Below are 19,778 nucleotides of genomic sequence, written 5' to 3' on the forward strand. Positions count from 1 at the left end.
CGAAATTACATCCCTCGCAATGCCAAAATGACCGCCAGATGCGCAAATTATTCCAAAGTTCGCGTTTCCAATTACTTTAGAAACGCGATTGAAAAAAAACTATGACGTGGGCAATCATCGCCTTTTCAGTAAAACCACGCGGCTGGGTTCTCGATAAACAAAGTAATTTGTGCAATGACGGCGAAAACTTCGCTCGCATCGGCGTGATTGTAGGATCAGCTGTATACAAGCGGCTCATGTTTGGATTCGGGATTGAGCACGTCTGTGTGTGTCGTATAGTAGAAATTGGTGCACAAACAAGATCGAAACAACATTTGCTCTCCATAGAGCGCCGTTTGTCGTTACAGCTGAGAAACATAAAAAAGAAGAAAAACGGAAGTACGAAAGCAACAAGAAATGCTGCATCCAGTCACAAGAAACAGCGCGAGAATTTTCGAGGGACGCGAAATCTGCATTTGCGTGAAATGAAAAGAAAAAGGGAGTGGGCGGAAAAGGAGGAGAAAGCGTTCTGCGCGTATTGTTTACCGCTATGTTGACGGTAGAGGCGGTGAATGCAAAGGAGTTCTATCAATATCGGCCGGCGTGGAAGTCGAAAAAAAGGCGAGAAATAAAAGCGGCATAAAAAAATAAGGGGGAAGGGGCCGTCACAGTTTCGGAAAAGACCTATTTTCATTCGCTCTATGTGCTTCTTTCTCGCCTGTAATTTTTACAACTTTTGCGTATTTTTCATATCCCTCCCATTTCCGTTCGGTATGCTATACCTCAGGCAAAAAAAAAAAACTCTTTTTTTTTCTGCGTTTTTGGTCTTACTAAAAAGTGTCATTTATTTTCATTCACGGCTTATGCTTCTCTTTTTACTTTAAATCTGGGAAGCGGGATGGAGGAAGTAACAAAGCAGTGACACAGAAGCACGAACGGAAGCTAAGAAAACGCAGAAAACGTGATACAGGAGCGAAAAAGAAGTCCATAGTTCTGATTTATCTTTCCCTTCGCCATGGATATTGGCTCTGACGGATAGACGAAATTCGTGCACCACTTTGTTTTTGCGTTATTCTACTTCATTTTTTTTGCCGACCCAAGCTCTCTCTTGGCTGAGAGCACCGGAATGCTAACAAGCATTGATTCTGCATACATCATGTTGCCGGCATCGGCAACGGCCTATGCTATGTGGAGCGGTATATGGGATAAAGGATCACCGTCAAAGGCGCTGCCGAGACACCCAATGGCTACGTCTCTACTCATGCATATTCACGGCGCGCTTTATACTAGAGGTGCTTCGAGTGGAGCGGGAATAAAAAAAAACATTTCGGTGACTTAGAGCGGCGGGCTTTGACCAACTTCTTCAAGCAGTCTTAAACGTCAATTGATTGCGTTTCGCGAGTGTGTTGAGTACATAGTGACAGGAATAGGCATAAAATGAAAGTTTTCGTTGATAGCGTTATCAAATAAGTTCTCTAGTAAAATTATCTTTACTCGGCATGGCAAACTTATTCGGTATCTTTTGTGTGTGTGTGTGTGCGTGTGCGTGCGTGCGCGCGCGCGCGCGCGCGCGCGCGTGTGTGTGTGTGTGTGTGTGTGTGTGTGTGTGTGTGTGCGTGTGTGTGTGTGTGTGTGTGTGTGTGTGTGTGTGTGTGTGTGTGTGTGTGTGTGTGTGTGTGTGTGTGTGTGTGTGTGTGTGTGCGCGCGCTTAACAGGTACACATGCTAAACCTCGAGATGCGATTTCTCTTTCATGAGATTATGAAAATAACTAGCCCAACAAAATCGCATAATTCACTTTTCTTTCGTTCTACAGCAATATATGACGATTCTGTGATTTTATCACATGACACGCCCATCTGACCCACTCGGTTGCAGCTGGTACTCGCAGACGTTGCCTCAAGTCTGCCTGCCGCAATATCCGAGCAAAAGCGTCTTTCGCTCGCTTCGTGATAGAGGTCCCAAGGAATGAATAAGCAAGAGTGATTTGCGGCGGAGGCAGAACGTCCTTTGGTGCGGGGGCACACGTTTCTCAACGACGTGCCACGCTCAAGATCTAACTCGAAGAAAGCGAGCGAGAAGAAAAAAGAAGAAGTAGAACGAACGCGGGAATTCCGCGCGTATACTTATTCAACAATTTGTGTCAATTTCGCCTCTCACTCTTTGTACCCCGGCCTCTATCGTGGATGGCTCAATGCGCACCACTTCGAAACCGGCAACTGAAATTACGGCGCATGCGAGGACAGAGACAAGTAAAACGGCAGCAAAATGTGCACGGCCCAAGATAAATTATAATGAAAAGGCACTCATGCAGGGAAGGGGAGAGCATGCAAAGGGTGCTTAATAATACAACGCGGTAATGTGTAACATCGCAGAAATGAAAGTTTCATGGAGAGAAAAAATAAATGTAAGGAAGGGGAGGGGGTTGCGAGGAGAGACCGAGCAATAAGAAGATAAGTGCTCCAAGAGAGCAGTAAAAGAAAAGAGAAACGTTGGGAAGGAATTGGAACGAAAGGCACAAGATGCACTGAATGTAAGGCGCAACTAGGTCGACCGCGTGGCAAAGGACAAGGCGCTGACGAAGCCACAGAAAACGCACCAAGTTGTGACGAGGGAAAGGAAGGAAAGGAACAGAGATTGAGGAAGTGGGAAGCAGGGGGATTGTAGATGTTCCAGAGAAGAGATAGAGAATAAGAATTGAAGGGGAGGGAAAGGACGTTCCGATGCAAAGATCCAGCGTTTCGAATAGGGCACCGAAATGGCCCAAAGCCAGAAAGGCCTGCACAGCCTAGAATCAATGCATTTTCAAAAGCAGGAAGGGGTGTCTTTTTATCTTGTGTTATTTTGTATCAACACACTGCCAGTTCATAATGTGGTGGCGCCGGTCGACCAACTGGGTTACTTTTGCAAGAATTAGGCGAAGAACAAAATTATAAATCAGGGAGAGAAAAGGAATGTCGCTAAACAGCACGACACAAAATAACAGCGCACAACCACAGAGCGTCCCACTCTGTTTTGCTGGGCAGTAAGGAGAGAGATGGCGCTGACGCACATACATGCGTATTCACGCGTGCCCGGAGAGTTCTTCCGCTGCTTTGCGGTTTTGTCGCTGGTCGAGGCGAAACGAGGGCGTCGGGAGGAGGGAAGGGTGTAGTTGTTGCGTGGCGACGAGATGGATGCGACGCTTTGGGGCGGCGTAGGGGGAACAACGGCGGCCGCAAAGCTTTCTGGCACCGCTTCCGCGTAGTCGTCGCCGCTGTTTGACGCCGACGAGGCAACGACGCTTTCAACTGTCTCGCTCAGTGACGCCGCTCAGCCGACCCGCAGGCGGCGTCCCCGCCGATCGAACGAAGCCTAAGTGGACGATGAAGGCCATTGCCTCAATACATTTTGGGCCTCCTAATAATAATTGTTCAGTGTAATTTTGAAGAGAGGCCCCGCCGCAGTGGTGTAGTGGCTAAGGTACTCGGCTGCTGACCCGCAGGGCGCGGGTTCGTATCCCGGCTGCGGCGGCTGCATTTCCGATGGAGGCGGAAATGTTGTAGGCCCGTGTGCTCAGATTTGGGTGCACGTTAAAGAACCCCAGGTGGTATAAATTTCCGGAGCCCTCCACTACGGCGTCTCTCATAATCATGTAGTGGTTTTGGGACGTTAAACCCCACATATCAATCAATTTTGAAGAGAGAACAAGTCACGCGGTTCCTTGTGCATTTATTTGCCTGAGACAACTCAAAGGCGTGTTCCATTTTTTTTCTTTTTCGTCTCAATTTTATATACAGGAATAAAGAGCGAGGGATTGTACTGACAAGAAAAAAGAAGGGCCTTATTCAGCGGTTTAGTTACACACCGGCAAATACAACTATATAAGCACGCTTTCAATATCATCAACAGAAAAAAAACACGATGTATTGATGGAGCCATCATTGCCCTCATGTGTAGCCACTCTTTTTTTTATGCACGTAACTAATGTGCTACATGTAAAATTTTTACTTTAGTTGTATTCCTCAGATGAAAGTCGATAAAAGTTTACAAACTGTAGCTGATGTTGAACACGTCGTCTTGTCTTCGTCAAGGCAGTAACTGAAGGAAAAAAATTAAATGTAGTATATCAGACACGTGCAACAAAAACAACACTGGCGTGACTACACATGATTACTATAGATCGCTTCATGAATAAGCCATATCTCTTTCTCTGTAAATGATATTGAAAGCATGTTCATACTTATCGAAACTACGGCTGCGATGACACCCTCTGTCCAAGTATTTTTCGTCGCTTCAAGCCTCTATTGTGTACTGAACGTCTCCCTTACTGAAACTTGGCGTATTAAACTGCGTGGGTTGTTGCACTATACTAAACGCCGATCTCGTCAGTTAGAACTTCGGGCTTGTGTCTGCCTCGTCTTTCGTGTTCCTCACTAAAACTCTAAGCACGCGCACGTGGTCAAAATAAAGCAGACCAACGACTATGATGACGACTTCAGGCGAACTTGTAGTACCTCCTTTCGGTGGTTACCTGACCATATGTGCTGGTTATTGAGGGAACTTGCTCGACCTGTAAGGTCGTCACCAACACACATCCCCTCCAACCCATCTTTTTCCTCCCCCGCAATCCTCATCCCCCTTGCCCTATAGAGAGTCTTGGGAGGAGTGTCTGCCCGGTCGCTCTGCCTTGGGAGGCGGCTGTGCCCCTCGTGGGAGACGAAAATTGGGACCTTCGTTTTTCGTAACCACAACAACAACCTAGAGGGCCAACGCTAATTTGTGGCACGAGCTCTTGCAGCGGGCAGCTGTACAGGCGTCTCGGAATAGGGTATGGATACTCAAGGATACTATGCCATCATGCAGAAACGGTATGGTTAATTTTCGGAAATAGGAAACGTTTTCTGTCACCGCCACAACTACTCACCGTTATCGCTGTCGAAGCCCAAATCTCCGTCGCAGGACTCGAACGAGGACGAGGTTGGCGAAGAGACGCTGTGCCGCTGCTGCTGTGCCTGGTGGTATCCCGTGTTGACGGCGGTGGCACCTTGAATACCCGGTTGGGGGCGATGCGCTGAGTAGCAGTACGGAGCGTGCCCGCCGCCGCAGCGGGCTTCATCGGCGACGCTGAGGCTGCTGAGGAAGACGGCGCCATTCTTGCGCAGGCTGCCAACCAGCGACTCGAAGGGCGAGCACAGGTCGGCGCCGTGCAGCGAGGTGCGCGACGAGGACAGCAGCGGCAGCGCCGACTTCCAGCGCTGGCCCTGCAGCCGCAGGGACTCCATCGGAGGCGGCGGCGGCCGTGGGGCGCCCGCGCTCGCCGGTGCTCACGCCATTCCCGCGCACCGCCTGCCAACGAGAAGGAGAAAACGTACAGGGAGGTTAACCGGATGCGAGCTTACCGTATGGCAGAAAAGCGTTGCCAACAAAAGAATAGTATAGATCGGATAGACCAGTAGCGTACCCAGGAAATGGCGCACCAAGCCCATGCCCCCCCCCCCCCCGCCTCCAATATTTCTTTTTTTTTGCCATGACATACAGAGCTAAAAATGACCATTTCAATAGGGTTCCTACACCCCCCCCCCCTTTCCGCCCCTCAAAAAATATATTTACACTCTTAGGATAGACCGATCGAAAACAAGTCTGTGAGCCTTTTTACGGCCTTCTCATGAGAGATAGAGGGGGGGGGGGGGGGGGGGGGAAGGTGTACGATACGTATAAATTTGCCATGCAGATGGCATAGTATGCTGCTGCCCATGAGCGCGATGACAAATGAGATGTTATTTGCAATGCGTGTACAAAACTCAAGAAAACGCTAGGAAAACTAAGTAAATCTCAGCAGTGCGTCACGATGGAGCAGTGATTATAGTTCTCGGCTGCTGACCCAAAGGTCACCACCGGTTCGAAAACTGCCGCGGTAGTCGCATTTCAATAGAGATGAAATTCTAGAGACCCGTGTAGTGTGTGATTTAAGTGCTTGTTATAGAACACCAGATGATCAAAATTCCCGCAGACCTCCACTACGATGTCTTTCAATCAATGTTCGTTATGGCACGTGAAACATAAGGTAATATTATTAAGGAAATTTTGGTACTGCCAGGGTCTTCAGATTGACGAGCACAAGCGATAACTACCAACTATGGGTTTGGTGGTTCCAATACAGTTGCACATAGTAAGTATTTATCGCTAGTGTTCTTCCTCTTTCTTTTCCTCAGTTCTTGCTTATTACTCCCGCAATGAAAGTAGATGCATAGTTATGCAACTGCGGTAGGTGTAGGCATTGACGCTAGAACACACGTAGCGATTGCAGCTCACTGAACGGTGGTTACGAGTGACATTACTGCAACAACATGGCGCTACACGCGGTATACCTTCTATACGAATATTTATTTTAAGAAAACTTGTTACTCTTTCGCTTCCTTTCTTGCGTCAAAGACGATATATATCTTAAAGGAATTCAACATGAGTACGCACGCATACGTCCAGCACTGGTGAGCACTGATTTCACCTAGTTTCAGCTAATGTTGGCTACTTATATGATGCTATATTGGCAACATTTCTTTCATTCAATCAAGTGATTAGGTTGCTTACCCCGTTTCTTATCGCTTCGTAGTTGCTTTTTGCTTGATATCATAAACTATGATACAGGGTAGAAACTTCGCTTTGTACAGTTCCTGATGCATACTGTTTAGAAAAAGTTTATTCTCTCATGGGACGCAGTCAGACGCAACAAAGCTAAGGGACAAGCGTCTGTATAACAGACACAATAAGAAACAAAAGACAAAGCACAACATACATTACACATTTAAACAAAAGTGTCCAAGTCCGTAGGATGTCCATAGATGCATACTATTCACTTAAACGAATGCTGTTTTATGGGCGAAGCTCTCTAATTAAAGCGGCAACCGTTCGTTCCTCATAGTAGTGCGTAACATGTCTTACGCTTTGACCTGCAAGATGGTGCCGGTGGGAGATTTCTCCTGTGCGTTGTTGAACAATAAAAAATTCGCAGCGTGCGCGTTAACTAAAAGCCGAATTCTCCTGTCTCGCATTCCTCATTAGCAGCCATTGGCATGTACATCGAGCACTATCTGACAAGAAAGGGTTGCTACGTTGTACTCTCTGGGCGTAACCTCCTTGGTTTTAGAAAGGTTTAGCGAGCGTTGGGCCGCACTGCCATGAATGCAGTGAACTAGTATATACCACGTACTCGAGGTGGTTAAAGGTGGGAAGTAAACACGAAGTTCAAGCCGTAAGAAAGTGTGCGTGTGCCACCTCTCGCTTAGTCCTTGGAATGTCCGCTGGATGGCGGTGCTTCTATATGTGGAATATATGATGAAAAGATGCGAGATGGTGGTACTTGGAGTGTTGACTAGATGGACGAACAGACACACAGACAGATGCATGAACGGACGCACAGATGGCTGCACAGATGGATGGACGCATGTACGGACGCAGGGGCGGATGCATGGACGAACGCAGGGATGGACGCACGGATGGACATGCGGACGCACGAACAGACGCACGCACAGACGGGTGGATGGATGCGCGGACGGTCACACAGACGGACGCATGGACGGACGGAAGCAAGAACGAATAGACGGACGGATGCTTCGCCCCACTCTCCATCATTCACCCCGCGGATATGCTGCCATTTTTTTTCCCTTTGATTTATAGTGCTACCCAAGCTATCTTGTAATCTTTCAAGCCATTCAGAGACCGAATCAGAAGTCGAAACCCTCTTTGCGCTCAGCAGCGCAGTGCTCCCGGCAATGAGGCATTGTCTTTGGACATGGCTATCGTTAATGTACGGTATGGTGCTGTTTCGTAATGGAACACTGACGCCACTCATCTATCCATCTCATGGTATTCTGGCCCACAGCGATCATCGTTACACGGGATCTAGCACGTCGCGACTGACCACGATGTCGAAATCGAATAGTGCACTGTCGAAATCCCGAGTGCCCCACCAATCCGAACTTAGTGACGCTCCTGCAGCTTGCATGGTATCGAAACAGTTGCAGCATTGCGCAGAGCTTTCTCGCTTTGCGCACGTATGCTTCTGCCATGGTCAGAGTGCCTTGGCGTCCGACGCGACTACGCTTGCGAGAAGCAAACCTGTGCCGTTACCATCCGTTTGTTCAATAGGGTGGCCTAAAGCGACCAGCGTTCTTTTGTTGTCGCGAACGCACAATAAACGCACCAACGACACCATTCGCCAGACTCGGCAGCAATGAAATTATAGTAATTAAAGAGAAATATATATATAGAGAGAAATATATATTGTTACGCCTGAAGTAGGGGTACGGGGGTTTATTGAACGGAAGCTGGGATGGCGAGGCCGCACCGGATAAAACTGGCGAGAGATCTTCTTCTTCCCAAGTCCACACTTCTATTCCCTCTTATCAATCCGGCACATACACGTCGTAATATTTCCCCCTTCGCAGACGAAGCGCACCGCGCGTTTCATGCATCGTCCCGCAGTCTAAAAGCTTTGAGGCGAGCCACATGGGTAACCTCGGTCTTGGTTGATCGTCTCCCACTAGTTGTCAGTCGTGCTATTTTATAATCTACTGCACTGAGGCGCTCAAGGACAACGAATGGGCCAGTGTAGTGGGCGAGAAGTTTTGTGGACAAGCCACGCTTGCGGATAGGCTTCCACACCATTACAAGGTCTCCCGGTTCATATGTGACGTGGCGGTGTTTGCTGTCGTAGCGGAGCTTTGAGCGGTCTTGCGATGCTATAGTACGCAGGCGGGCAAGACGCCGAGTTTCTTCTGCAAGGCATAGTGTTTCAGCTAATGAAGGATCGTCATTGTCATAAAACGAAAAGATAGTGTCCAGGGTATAACGAGGGGGTCGAACGTAAAGAAGGAAGAAAGGGCTGTGGCCGGTGGTTTCGTGTTGGGCAGTGTTGAAGGCATACGTGATGAACGGTAAGACGTCGTCCCAGTTCTTGTGATTGGACGCCACGTACATTGAAAGCATATTCACCAGTGTCCGGTTCGTTCGTTCAGTAAGGCCATTCGTCTGTGGATGGTAAGGTGTCGAATGACGAAGTTCCGAGCCACACATACGGAGCAGTTCCTCAACAACGTCTGCCGTAAACTGACGGCCGCGGTCGCTTATTATGACGCGAGGAGGTCCGTGGCGCAGTATGATAGAGTGCAGGAGAAAGGAGGATACTTCGCCAGCAGTCGCAGATGGCAGGGCGGCCGTTTCGCAGTAGCGGGTCAGGTAATCGGCGCACACTACAATCCAACGGTTGCCTTTTGCCGAGCGTGGAAAAGGGCCCACGAGGTCAATGCCAACTTGCTCAAAGGGAGTGCTGGGAGGCGTCACAGGCTGTAGAAGTCCAGCCGGAGCAGTCGTGACTGATTTGTGCGTCTGGCATTGAGTGCAACTGGCCACGTACTGCTCAACTGACTGGCGCATGCGTGGCCAGTAAAATCGCTCCTGTGTACGAAGGAGTGTTCGCGTCATTCCCAGGTGACCCGAAGTTGCGTCGTCGTGCATGGCGCGCAGGATGGAGGAACGGAGTGTGTGTGGCACCACCAGCAAGAAGCGGGAACCCGTGGCCGAGAAGGTCCTCTTGTAAAGTAATCCTTCACGAACGCAAAAGCGTCCGGCCAAAGTGGACGCTCGTGCTTCAGCAAATAATGGCTCCAAGCTGACATCCTTCCGCTGTTCATTTTCAAAGGTGGTCTTGTCCGGGAATACTGGAGTCACTGACGCAATTAGGTGATCGAAATTGTCGGCATCGCAAAGTGTTGTAGTAAGCGGCATCCGCGAAAGGCAGTCAGCGTCAGCGTGCTTCCTGCCACTCTTGTATGACACCGTGAAGTCATACTCTTGCAAGCGGAGGGCCCAGCGTGCCAGGCGGCCAGATGGGTCTCGGAGGCTTACAAGCCAGCACAAGGAATGATGGTCTGTGACCACTTGAAAGGGGCGACCGTACAGGTATGAACGGAATCGCTGTACAGCGAAGACGAGTGCCAAACATTCTTGCTCAGTCACTGTGTAATTCCGTTCTGGTTTACTTAAAGTTCTGCTGGCATACGCAATGACATGTTCCTTTCCACTGTGTCGTTGTACTAGAACTGCACCTATGCCAATGCCACTGGCGTCAGTATGAACTTCGGTCGGCGCCGAAGGGTCGAAGTGCCGGAGAATGGGCTGCGATGTGAGTAAGAACTTGAGTTGGTTGAAAGACGTCTCACAGTCATGTGTCCATTCAAAGCTAGTACCTTGACGTAGCAGATTGGTCAAGGGGAAGGCAACGTCGGCGAATGCAGGAATAAATCGGCGAAAGTACGAGCACAGGCCTAGGAAGCTGCGAAGCTCTTTCGTTGAGCGAGGTGGTTTGCACGCTTTCACAGCTGCTGTCTTGCTCGGGTCAGGCCTGATCCCATCTTTGTTCACAAGGTGCCCAAGTACTAAGGTTTGTCGCTCGCCGAAATGACACTTCTTCGAATTAAGTACAAGGCCAGCGTTTCTAATGCATTCCAGAACAATGTCCACGCGTTCGTTGTGCTCACGAAATGTGCGCCCAAAGATCACGATGTCATCTAGGTAGCACATACAGACATTCCATTTTAGGCCACGCAGAATGGTATCCATGAACCTTTCGAATGTGGCAGGAGCATTACATAATCCAAACGGCATCACGTTAAATTCATAAAGTCCGTCTGGAGTTATGAAAGCAGTCTTTTCCTTGTCCGCTGGATGCATGGGAATCTGCCAGTAGCCTGAACGTAAATCGATAGACGAGAAGTATGACGCCGAATGGAGACAGTCCAAGGCGTCATCAATTCGTGGAAGAGGATAAACATCTTTCTTCGTGATGGAGTTCAAACGGCGATAGTCGACACAAAATCTCCAGGTACCGTCTTTCTTTTTCACAAGGATCACAGGAGCTGCCCAAGGGCTCGATGATTCTTGAATGATGCCCTTTTGGAGCATTTCACGCACTTGATTGTCTATTATCTTGCGCTCGGACGGCGATACTCGGTACGGTTTTTGTCGGATTGGCTGTGCTGTTTCTGTATTTATCCTATGGCGTATACGAAATGGAGGAATGGAAGGCGTATGGTCACTCTGGGAGAAATCAAAAACTTGCAAGTACTTTAACAAAACGTCCACAAGCATTCTGCGCTTGTCGGCAGTCAGCGCCTTATCAACCATAGGTAAAACTTTCGAACTGTCTGAGCAGGCGGTCACTTGTTCATCCCGTCGAACGTCACTGAGGACAGCTACTGTTGTTGGCGAGTATTCTTTAAACGACGCTAGCTTAAGTCCTCCTGGTAGCAGCACCGGTTCGTTTGAATAATTCGTTGTCCAAAGGTCTGAACGACCTTCACTCACTGAAACTATGCTGTGGGGTACCAACGTGTTCTTCTTTATACAACTTAGATGGAAAGGCTCCACTAGCGCATCGAAACTGGTCTTATTGTCGTTAATATGCGAAGAAGCTACTGGAACGCGCACAGCACAGAAGGCCGGGATAACGGTATCTTCATAGACTCGGAGCGCACCGCTTTCCGTACCCGAATTCTCGATAAGTCCATGAGGAACAGCGTCACTTATGATAACTTCGCCATTTCGACAGTCTACAGTGGCTCCGCACATTCGCAAGAAATCTATGCCTAGAATGATGTCATGAGTGCTCCGCGGAAGAACCGTGAATTCTGTCACAAACACTTGATCACTCAGTAACACTGCCGCGGTACAAACACCAATCGGACACAACGAGTTGCCGCCCACGCCACAGAACGTTATCGCTTTCTCCAACAAAAAGGTCACCTTTCTTCCCAAACGAGCTTTGAACGCAGCACTCATGATCGACACAGCGGCTCCAGTGTCCACCAAAGCCATCGTATGTACACCATCAACAAAAACTTGCACTTTGTTTTTAAACATAAGCACCGGTGGAGGTATCTCTTCTTGCAGCGAATCACCAGCGACCTCACCCCCAGCGGCCGCGCTGCCTAGTTTTCCGGAGGCGGCGAAGGGTAGCGGCGCCTAGGAGACGGCGACCGATTGGAGCGAGGGGCTGGCGGGGGTGTGAGACTGCGGTCAGAGGCTGGAGAACGGTTTCGCAGCGGCCTTGGTGTCTCGTAAGATGCGCTTCCAGGGAACGTTGGTGCTTGTGCAAAGTCGGACAGGTGGGATCTCGGTGGGCAGTCGTACCTCGGCGGCTGCCGGTAGTTACAGTACCTGGCAATGTGGCCTTCGACGCCACAGTTGTAGCAGATGGGTAGGGGTCGCTCGCCGAACCACTGCTGAGAGCGCTGGGCTGTGTAGGGTCGCCTAACCGAACGGGGTGGAGCAGATTGCTGAACGGGAGCTGCGCGCCTCTGTGGGGCGGGGCCGGGACGAAGACGTTGGTCATACCGCTGGTCAGACGGGAATGAGTCTCGGCGTGGCCACGAAGCCCTAGCTTCGCGAACGTCTGTCACACATACTGATGGTGGCAGAGGAGCTGACGGGGCCGGGTAGTAGGATGAAGAGGTAGGCGTATGACGGATGGTGTCGTGGAACAGTGTGTCTTGTCGCTGTAGTTCTTCCCGCACTATTGTCCGGATAGTGGCGGCAAGGTCGGCGGGCGGGCTCACGTCGACGCTGGCGACCGTTGTTACATTTGCCAGCCTACCAAATTTCGGGGCAATACGACGGGTCTTTAGCTTCTCAAAAGTACGGCAGTGGCGTTGGACGGCGGAGACGGAAGTGAGGTCTTCCCTGCCTATCAAAAAGTTGTAGACGTCCTCTGCTATACCCTTCAGAAGGTGGCCGACCATGTCCTCTTCAGTCATGTACGGGTCTATGATCTTGCAGAGCATCAGGACCTCCTCGATGTAGGTGGTACACGTTTCTCCAGGAGTCTGAGCTCTTTGAGCCAACGTGCGCTCCGCGCTCTTCTTTTTTGAATCAGAGTCGCCGAAGCATTTCTTGAGCTCTTCAGTGAAACGATCCCACGTTGTTAAGGAATCTTCGTGGTTTTCGTACCACATCAGAGCTGTTTCCGTGAGAAACAGCGCGACATTTCCCAGTTGGTCGGTGGCATCCCAGCAGTTGTACCGGCTCACCCTTTTGTACTGTGTCAGCCACGCATCCACATCTTCTCCTGCTCTTCCCGCAAACGGGCGGGGTTCCATATAGTGATATCGAGGTGCAGCTGGCACTGACCTTTGTGTGGTTGAGAAGGTGTGACCTTCGCTCTCGGCCATGGCAGTTGGTGTCGGTGGCAGACCGGCAATACGACGGCTCCGGCGAAGTTCGAACAGCTGTGGCTCCGTGGTTCGTCGACGTATACTGTACCCAGCACCTCCACCACTCTGTTACGCCTGAAGTAGGGGTACGGGGGTTTATTGAACGGAAGCTGGGATGGCGAGGCCGCACCGGATAAAACTGGCGAGAGATCTTCTTCTTCCCAAGTCCACACTTCTATTCCCTCTTATCAATCCGGCACATACACGTCGTAATAATATCAACAGAAAAAGCGGGAGGAGAGGGTTGGCCTGGTACCAAAAAAAAACAGTTTTCTACCCTGCACAGGGTTGGGGAAACAGGTGTCGGAATTAGGACACAGGGGTAAAATAAAAGCAATAATTATATTACTTCTGTAGTAACGAGTAACGTCAAGAATCATTTTGTAGCCTGGCAGCCTATAAATGTAATGAGTTACTAACTTAGTAATGTAATAAATGATCACTCCATCGATTTGAAAAAAAAAAGGATGAGTGGCTTTAGCATCCTAGTCGTCCCACGTGAATGCGTATGGTATCTTTTAGGTTCCATTATTATTATTATTATTATTATTATTGTTGTTGTTGTTGTTGTTGTTGTTGTTGTTGTTGTTGTTGTTGTTGTTGTTGTTGTTGTTGTTGTTGTTGTTGTTGTTGTTGTTGTTGTTGTTGTTGTTGTTGTTGTTGTTGTTGTTGTTGTTGTTGTTGTAACCTCTAAAGGAAGCGCAGCAGGAATGTTTTTCTAGTGACGCAGCTACCGTGCTTGTGTGCCATTAGAGAGCCTCCGGCACCTGCCAGATACTTCCCAGTGGCCACGGCATTCTATAACCCCACCGCACTCCATGGACCTTTTTTTTTTTTCGGAGATGAGGATTTCCTCCTTTCTGGGCTGTTGCACGAGAGTGCGAAAGCGAACCTCACAGCCCCGGCAGTGCATTCCTTGGGGGGGTCACTCGCGCTAACGGCAGCCCAGAGAGGACTATGGCGGCACCCAGAACGCCTTGAGGGAAAAAGGTCTATACATGGCCTCGTGGCGTGCTTCCCCGCTGTGTGCCATGCTTGCGCGTGACCTTCCCGCATCGACCCGCCGAGCAGGTGTGCGAATTCCGGTGTGTGAGAAATAGCTTGGACAAACGCCGAGCACAAACTCCCGCTTAGTGGGCCAGACTTTTTTTCTCGTTTGTTATAGGTTATTTCGAGAAGTCTGTGTAAAGCAATCGACGAAGGGACTTCACGCTCAAGACTGGGGTCATTACATTAAAATTGTTAACGATGCGATCTTGCTTCTCTTCTGTGTGACAATCATACTTCTCTTCCGAGCACATTCGGTGGATCGTTTACCTCCGATTTCTAGAAAATTCAGAAAAAAAATATTTAAATCGATAAACCAGTACATCAGTAAAACATGTTGCTGGGCTAGCGGGTGCATGTTACAAAAGATTAGATGACGCAAACCACCGATAAGGATAGGTAATCAGTTTAGTTTGAATTTTTTGAAAGGTAGTTTTAACTGACACTTGCACTGAGAGTGGCCGATTGTTGCGATGTGACGATGTTGTTGTGCACATGTGACGTGATGTGCATGTTGCGACTGTCTTTCAAGGAGAAAGTTAATTGCGACTTAACCTCATACCTTTCACCTTTTTTTCTAGGTGGTTTGCGTCATCAAATTTTCTTGTAAACAGGTGTTGATTGATTGAATGATATGTGGGGTTTAACGTCCCAAAACCACTATATGATTATGAGAGATGCCGTAATGTAGGGCTCCGGAAATTTAGACCACCTGGGGTTCTTTACGTGCGCCCAAATCTGAGCACAGTAAACAGGTGTGGCACCAATATTTTTGGTTCAGGTTAATAGTTATATTAGAAACATACAATATTGGAGCACATGTTTACTTATGATAAGATCCACTAATTGTAAGAATATTTATAAAACTTGAATAGGTTCCTTGAAAGAGAAGGCTGTTTTCTTGTGTGCAACAAGTAGGGTTGCGGCACCTGGCCGAGCCACTATCTAACACAACATTCTTTCTGCATTTCCCCCGAGATCCGCATCGGCAGCCCAATGAAACACAATGTTCACCTATAAGTAATACACAAGGGTGCACGAACTCCGGCAAGTGGGTGTCAATATATACCACACCCCTCGGTCAAGGATTAAGGTCGCCATAGATTTCCAGAAGCACCTTAGGAGCGCGACTAGCCTACGTGTCATGGCGCCGTCATGTAGTCATGGTGTGCCATGCAGTAACAGTACGTCACAAAATGGGTACGCGAGTCCGAGCTTGGGTAAGTCCCACTTTTCCGCATCGGTCTAAAAAGGAGAAAGGCCACAGCCCGACAAATAGGCAACTATGTTAGTGAAGCTAAAACCCGCCATTAGGGAAGAAGTAAGGGTAGTAGTAGTAATAGTAGTAGTAGTAGTAGTAGTAGTATATTAGTACTATAGTATTAGTAGTAGCAGTATATAGCAGTATATAGCAGTTCTATATAGTAGTAGTAGTAGTAGTAGTAGTAGTAGTAGTAGTAGTAGTAGTAGTAGTAGTAGTAGTAGTAGTAGTAGTAGTAGTAGTAGTTGTTGTTGTTGTTGTTGTTGTTGTTGTTGTTGTTGTTGTTGTTGTTGTTGTTGTGCAACGACGTTACCGAAGGTGAAACGCCCCACCCTGCATGCTTTGCTCCTTCCCTTTTTTTTTTTTTTTTGTCGCTATTCACTCAAATGCGCTGCTACGTTCGCCGCGTCGTGTTCCCCCAGGAGCCATGAGATACCAGATAAGACGTTGAAGGAAAGTTGTACACTCACACACTCTCTTTCTCACGACGTCGACATTAAATTTAAGCGTTGATGTTTCTTTCCCGCCAGCATTCCCTTAAAGGGGCCCAGCAATACTTTTTTGAGCATTGTCAGAAAATGCTGCGATCGGTTGTAAAGGCTCCCGAGAACTCACGAGCCAAATATTACAGCGCAGCACGCGGTCTGCAATTCACTAATAAATTCTCAAAGTTGGCTAAAAATTGCCTTTCCGCCTCTCGACAAATGACGCCACAAGCTCAAAAACCCGTCGTCACAACACGATGCACCAGCCATTCGTTGATGTGAGCATGACACCGTGACTTGTCCACGCGGGCGCATGTGATCCCACTAAAAAAAAATACTTATTCAAAAAAAGGAAAAGTGTTCAAGGTCACGAGGTGCACGTGACATGCTTTTTTTTCGCTGGGCCATCGATTCTTATTGAGCTTCCAGAGCTTTCGTTGGAACGAGAGAAAAGAGAACGCAATTGTAGCGTGCGACAATTCCTTGTAAATCCGCTACTATACTAGAAGGATTCCTAAAAAAATGTTTTCTGCGGTGAATTCATAAAGCACTAAGCTCCTTTAGTCAATTCATTCAATGGCCATTCAAAAAAGTGTTGCAGGACTCGTTTAAACTGGATATGTTGTTTAATAGTTATTGCGACCGCAACGAAAAGTTAGCTAAAAGAATCTGCGTGGCATTTAACTCTGCTTAATTCCATTGAGCCCATTCTCATTAACATACCTCTGGTCGCAGACTGTTCAGTCATATTTTGAATCACGTAACACTAGCAAAAGGACTTACCGTCGATCACAACGAAAATAATATGGGTGTCCTTTATAAAGTTGTGCTGTGCGTGACTGTAACGCTCATCACACTTGAGGAAAAATAGAAAGAGGGGGGGGGGGGGGGAGGGGTGCCTGAGTACGTCAAACTGCGTTAAAGTGCGCGGTTCACAGTATACTCCCTGCTTTGCATTTTCACATTTCTGTGGACCGTACGCCTCTTTAAAATCTCGTATGGCGTTTCTTTTGCACTTGCATCTAACACATCGCCATTCATATTTGCAGAGCCCATACGCACACACACGCACACGCACCCACATACAAACGCACATATATGCACACACCACACGCGCACAATACACACACACACACACACACACACACACGCACGCACGCACGCGCGCGCACCAACAGAGCAAGGACAGACGTGCCATAACATCCTTGTTTCGCGATACAAACAGACGCAAAAATGTGGCAAAATCTTCGCGTCCGTGAAGCTCATACACACATGCGTGTGCGCGCAAGCGCACGAAATCACGCAAAGCCGTAGTCTGCGACATCAATAGGAGCAAAAAGAACACGAAATATTCCGAGTGCCGACGCCGGTCGGAAAGCAGCAGTTTAATCTTGAGTGTACTGCTAGTGTTTCAACCTGGAAGAAAGGACGTCCTTGGCGGGAGTGTTCCGAGTGAGCCAGGGGACAGCAAATGCAAGAAAGACTACGTTTCACCTCGTGGGAACGAAACCAGCGGAGCACTTCAAGCCAGATGCAAGATGGAAGAGCAAAACAAAGCAGCACGAAGACGGGAGCAAAAAGACAACATAACAATAACATCACATGAGAAATAAAGGGGAGCGGTGGAGAAGAACGTCGAGATTCGCTTCGCTGCGTCGCACTTTTTGCGGCTTGAAAGCCGCCATAATATACCGCTCAGTGTCGGGAGTTTTCACAATTTAAAGAGAACCCTCCGAGTGCGAAACTGAAGTTCCGACTAACTGGAGCGCCACTACACGGAAGGAGCACAAGAAGCTCGATAGTGTGCACTTTCTTTTCGTTCTTTTTTTTTTTGCGCCAGAAAGAGAAAGAAATCGCCAGTTACTCGGACGCGATAAGATACAGAAAGATACAAAAAGAAAAAGCGTCATGCAGACGGAGATCGTCAGTCGCTTGTTCGAAACTTTCGTAGTAAGGTGCGGAATTATTTTTCCATCTTGGTTCTAAGAACTTGCCAAACGGACCGAGATGTCAGGCGTTCGCATGATGCGCATTCTGCGAGCCATGAGAGTCACGGAACAGGAAGCGGTGGTAAATAAATAAAGAACGTCCGGCACGAGGTATACCTTCCACGAAAGTGTAACGAAGACCGAGTAATGCGCACCATCGGCCAACACTTCTTTTGTGCCAGGGAGGGAGGGCACGGGCTTAGCGTAGGAGAGAAAAGGAGAAACATACCCCGTAAATATGACTTCGAGCAATGTCCACTGATGTGATTGTTTCGCGCGGTACTAGTTGTCCTTAGTACGAAGCACAACGCAGGAACTTACCTGTCAGTGCATTATGGTTGCTTTATTAGACGCCAAAGAACTCATTCAAACGGACAACAGCGACGTTTATATTTTCCCATGACGTTTATCTTTTTTCCTTAAACATAGCCTCTCTATTATTACTGCTCCTGCTGCTACTACTTCTAATACTGGTATCACTGCAATGAATGCTATTGCTGCTGTTGCTGCAGCCACTACCACTCTCAACTTCCTAAAGGAGCACATGCTACGTGACGCCAGCTAGCAAAAAAAAAAAAGAACAAGGTTCCATACCACATCATCATAGGTATACGAGCGGATCTAGGACTACCATGGTTTGCATGGATATAAAATGCCCGATAAAGTCGACGAGAGGACAAACGCTGCCATGCTCAATCAGTACAGCGTCGGGCGCGTTATGTTAAGATGGCCGGTTCGGTCCGTGCCGGCAACAAGTTGGCTTTTCATTCACTTCACTTTGTTCACATCTTTATCAAAATTACTACAATTCACCTGGAACAGTGCAATTAACATACCCTATAGAGCCGTCTACTCCCCAACCCCAGTGTAGGGTAGCAAGCCGGATACTAGCATCTGGTTGACCTCCCTGACTTCCTTTTTTTTACGTTTTTTTCTCTCTTGTCCACTGGTTTTCATTCAGTTTGCCTCAAACTGCTGCGGCCACTTATTTCCGACCTTCCGCAGTGGGCTCCACACCTGCTGAGGTCACTCATCGAGTACAAAAAAAAACGTCACTTTCAATAATTGAACAATACAAGCTAACATGGAATATATAGCATTCTCTAAAATATCATCAGTTGCTTCAAATTTCTAGTATCCTTTCGCTTACTTCGAAAAGTAACAATAGCATTGTATAATTTATATTATAAAGTACATCGGGACCAGACATCCTGTATTTTTGTTGTTATTGGGCTTGTTTATTTTTTATTTCATCAATTTATGAAGCATTATCTTTCACAATTGAGAAAATTGCGGCTTGATGGGGGATTTATTCATATGCTGTAGGGATCCACTGAACGTCTGTTCTTCATATCAGCTGCTCAGTAGCAGGCACGCTTTGTTAAATTTACAAATGGTACATACGCTAGCCAAATACGTCTTTGGCGCCTCGTGACAGAAGCTGTCTCATGAGTGCACGAGACACCAGAAGAAAAAAAAAACGCTCCACTTTCTCGCGCAAAGACCCTGTTTAGTTGTTCATGCATCGGCACCCTTCGATGCGCCAGCTACTCCCTCGCCTTGAGCCAGACGTTTTCCTGCAGTACATATCTCGAGCTTCCGTGTGCCTTCTTTCTTATTTTATCAACCTATTATCTCTTTTGTCACCCGGCGGAGGGTCTTCTTCGAAGAGCTCACCAATCATTCCTCGGTCCTTCGTCGCCTCGTCTTTGTTTGTTTGTGCCTTTCAGCCTGGCGCTTGTTGTTTCCTTAAGAATCTTCCTTTTTTTCTT

General features: G+C 48.1%; 1 protein-coding gene across 2 annotated transcripts in view; it reads right to left on the minus strand.

Annotated features, from left to right (window-relative positions):
• The window catches only part of LOC142804441 (guanine nucleotide exchange factor DBS-like), a 314,163-nt gene that overhangs the window by 198,316 nt on the left and 96,069 nt on the right, over window positions 1-19,778 (minus strand). For both annotated transcript variants that reach the window (XM_075891114.1, XM_075891113.1), the window contains exon 2: window positions 4,885-5,306. In XM_075891114.1, coding sequence (XP_075747229.1) covers window positions 4,885-5,242 — 358 coding nt within the window. In that variant the 5' untranslated portion in view covers window positions 5,243-5,306. The remainder of the gene's footprint in view (window positions 1-4,884; window positions 5,307-19,778) is intronic.

The sequence above is a fragment of the Rhipicephalus microplus genome, chromosome 1 (assembly GCF_043290135.1).
Source record: "Rhipicephalus microplus isolate Deutch F79 chromosome 1, USDA_Rmic, whole genome shotgun sequence".
Taxonomy (NCBI): domain Eukaryota; kingdom Metazoa; phylum Arthropoda; class Arachnida; order Ixodida; family Ixodidae; genus Rhipicephalus; species Rhipicephalus microplus.